At 33.3% G+C, this 2,406-nt stretch overlaps 1 protein-coding gene across 2 annotated transcripts in view; it reads left to right on the top strand.

Moving 5' to 3' along the window:
• Positions 1–2,406, top strand: part of LOC107582394 (solute carrier family 45 member 3-like) — an 8,002-nt gene that overhangs the window by 1,939 nt on the left and 3,657 nt on the right. The window contains exon 3 of one of the 2 annotated variants that reach the window (XM_016268222.1): positions 1,912–2,087. In XM_016268222.1, coding sequence (XP_016123708.1) covers positions 1,946–2,087 — 142 coding nt within the window. In that variant the 5' untranslated portion in view covers positions 1,912–1,945. Of the gene's footprint in view, positions 1–1,544; positions 2,088–2,406 lie in introns of those variants that run through there. The other variant, XM_016268221.1, reaches the window with a different exon arrangement.

The raw sequence follows: 2,406 nt of genomic DNA, 5'->3' as shown, positions 1-2,406 counted from the left end.
TTTCAATAATTAAATTCATTATAAATTATTCAATAATTAAAAATAAAATTATTCAATAATTAAATACATTGTAATGAAATTATTAATTAAATTAATTAAATAATTTGTGATTTGTATGTGTTGTATAAAAAAAATTTTACAGAAGAAAATTGCGTCAAATATATGCATTTAGCAGACACTCATATCCAGAGTGAATTTACATTTGATGTTTTATGATTTGATGTTTTTATTTCAGCTGTGGGACCTGTGCTGGGGCTGATCGTTGTCCCTCTAATTGGTTCGGCGAGTGATAGTTTAAGAAGTAAATATGGTCGCCCTTCGTATTGGTTTTGTTGTTGTTTTTTTAATAAATGTAATTTATTCCCGTGATGCAAAGCTGAATTTTCAGCATCATTACTCCAGTATTCAGTGTCACATGATCCTTCAGAAATCATTCTAATATACTGATTTGCTTGTTTTTTTTTTTTATTATTATCAGTGCTGCTTAATATTTTTGTCGATACATTCTTTGATGTACTGCGAGTTCAAAAGAACAGAATTTATTTTAAAAAAAAGAAAAGAAATATTTTTATAATATTAGAAATGTCTTTACTGTCGTTTTTGGTCAATTTAATGCATCACTTAATAATTAATCAATGAATAACCCCAACAGTACAGTATACAAATCAGGAAAAATCAAACAGATTTAGTTATTCAGTGAAATTCAAATAGTAGTCCATTCATTTTTCCAACACAGCAACATGAAAGCATGTCCAGGTTTAAATATTTTTATAATATTAGAAATGTCTTTACTGTCGTTTTTGGTCAATTTAATGCATCACTTAATAATTAATCAATGAATAACCCCAACAGTACAGTATACAAATCAGGAAAAATCAAACAGATTTAGTTATTCAGTGAAATTCAAATAGTAGTCCATTCATTTTTCCAACACAGCAACATGAAAGCATGTCCAGGTTGGATTGTTTTTTTGAAATAAATAAATAGAACATATAATAAAAATGTATCAAATACATTTTAAAAAGTAGAAATAAAAGTAGATTCTGCCACAATGTATGAATTAATTATAAATCTTAATAAGATTTCTGTGCTTAACGGTCATGAAAGTGTCACAGTGGCAAAAACTCTTAATGGTCCAAAAAACATGCTTAATTTCCTTGTTCTTAACAGCTTTTGTGTGATTCAATTGTTAAGTGAAACAGGAGATTTAAATGGACTAAATATAGACGTGTGTCATTCGAACGCTTTTGTAATTTACGTCAATGTGGACTGAACAGGCAACTCAAATTTCTCCAACCATGGAGAAATATTCCACGAGTCTGTTATACTGCAAAGATCTGAGAAGAAGAACCAGCCGTCTTCCAGAAGGCACAAGCAACGCTAAACTAAAACCGGCAAAGAAATTGATTACACTGATTGCTACATATGCCCTATTTTGTTTATTGTTGCCATGCATTCGACATTTTTCATAACAATCGAGATTGTGTTATGTCCACAATCAATCATAAAGCTGCTCTAATAGATGTACTGCCTTTAAGGTCAAAGATCAGCAGTTGAGTGCTAAGAAACCCATCATTATTTTATAGTCCTGAACAAACACACTGTTGACTAAAGGGGTGTTTTATTCTGCCACACATCCTGGTGTCAACGGTCATAATCACATGACTGAATTTCTAATCTTTGTCAGCATGGGAAGTTGGCGGATGGCATACATGAATAAAAATGTGAATTAAATTATTGAGAAAAACAGCAAATGGGCAATTCCGAAAAAAGGACACATGATTCATATAGCCTTTTCAGTGTCTTCTGAATCCATTTGGTAGCTTTGTGGCAAGAAGAGCACGCGATAGAAGTCATAATGTTGGGCATATGCATTAATATATGGCTAAACAGCTTCTTTCATCACTGCAGAGTTTGAAGAGGTGAAAGAGAGGAGAATCTGGACATGCATGGCAGGATCTCACAGTTGTTCTTGATTAATGCATTAACATGCGGTCTGGAGGTATGTTTGGCTGCTGGGACCATCTACATCCCACCTATGCTGCTGGAGGCAGGGGTGGAAGAACGATTCATGACCATGGTATTGGGTAAGTCACTCCCAAAGAGATCACTGTCAACGTTGTTTTTGGAGGGCAGTGAATAGTTTAGTAGTGTAGCCGAGTTATTAAATATCTGGACTGATGAACAAACATTTGAAAGGTGTTGGAACTTCAGATGGGATTATCGTGAGCTTCAAGGCTTTCAGCGGTTTTGAAATGTAGGCTAGTACAAATAGTACGAGTGTGAGAATGCTTCTGCGTTCACACCATATCAGAAATATGTCAAATATGAGTTGTCAAACTCAGTTAACAAGTTTCTTAAAGGTCATATATTGTATTTAAATGACATATTTCTGGCATGACGCCA

The sequence above is a fragment of the Sinocyclocheilus grahami genome, unplaced genomic scaffold, assembly GCF_001515645.1.
Source record: "Sinocyclocheilus grahami isolate Dianchi unplaced genomic scaffold, SAMN03320097.WGS_v1.1 scaffold44.1, whole genome shotgun sequence".
Lineage (NCBI taxonomy): Eukaryota > Metazoa > Chordata > Actinopteri > Cypriniformes > Cyprinidae > Sinocyclocheilus > Sinocyclocheilus grahami.
Note: the sequence above shows the minus strand (reverse complement) of the source record. Positions and strands in the feature narration are given on the sequence as shown.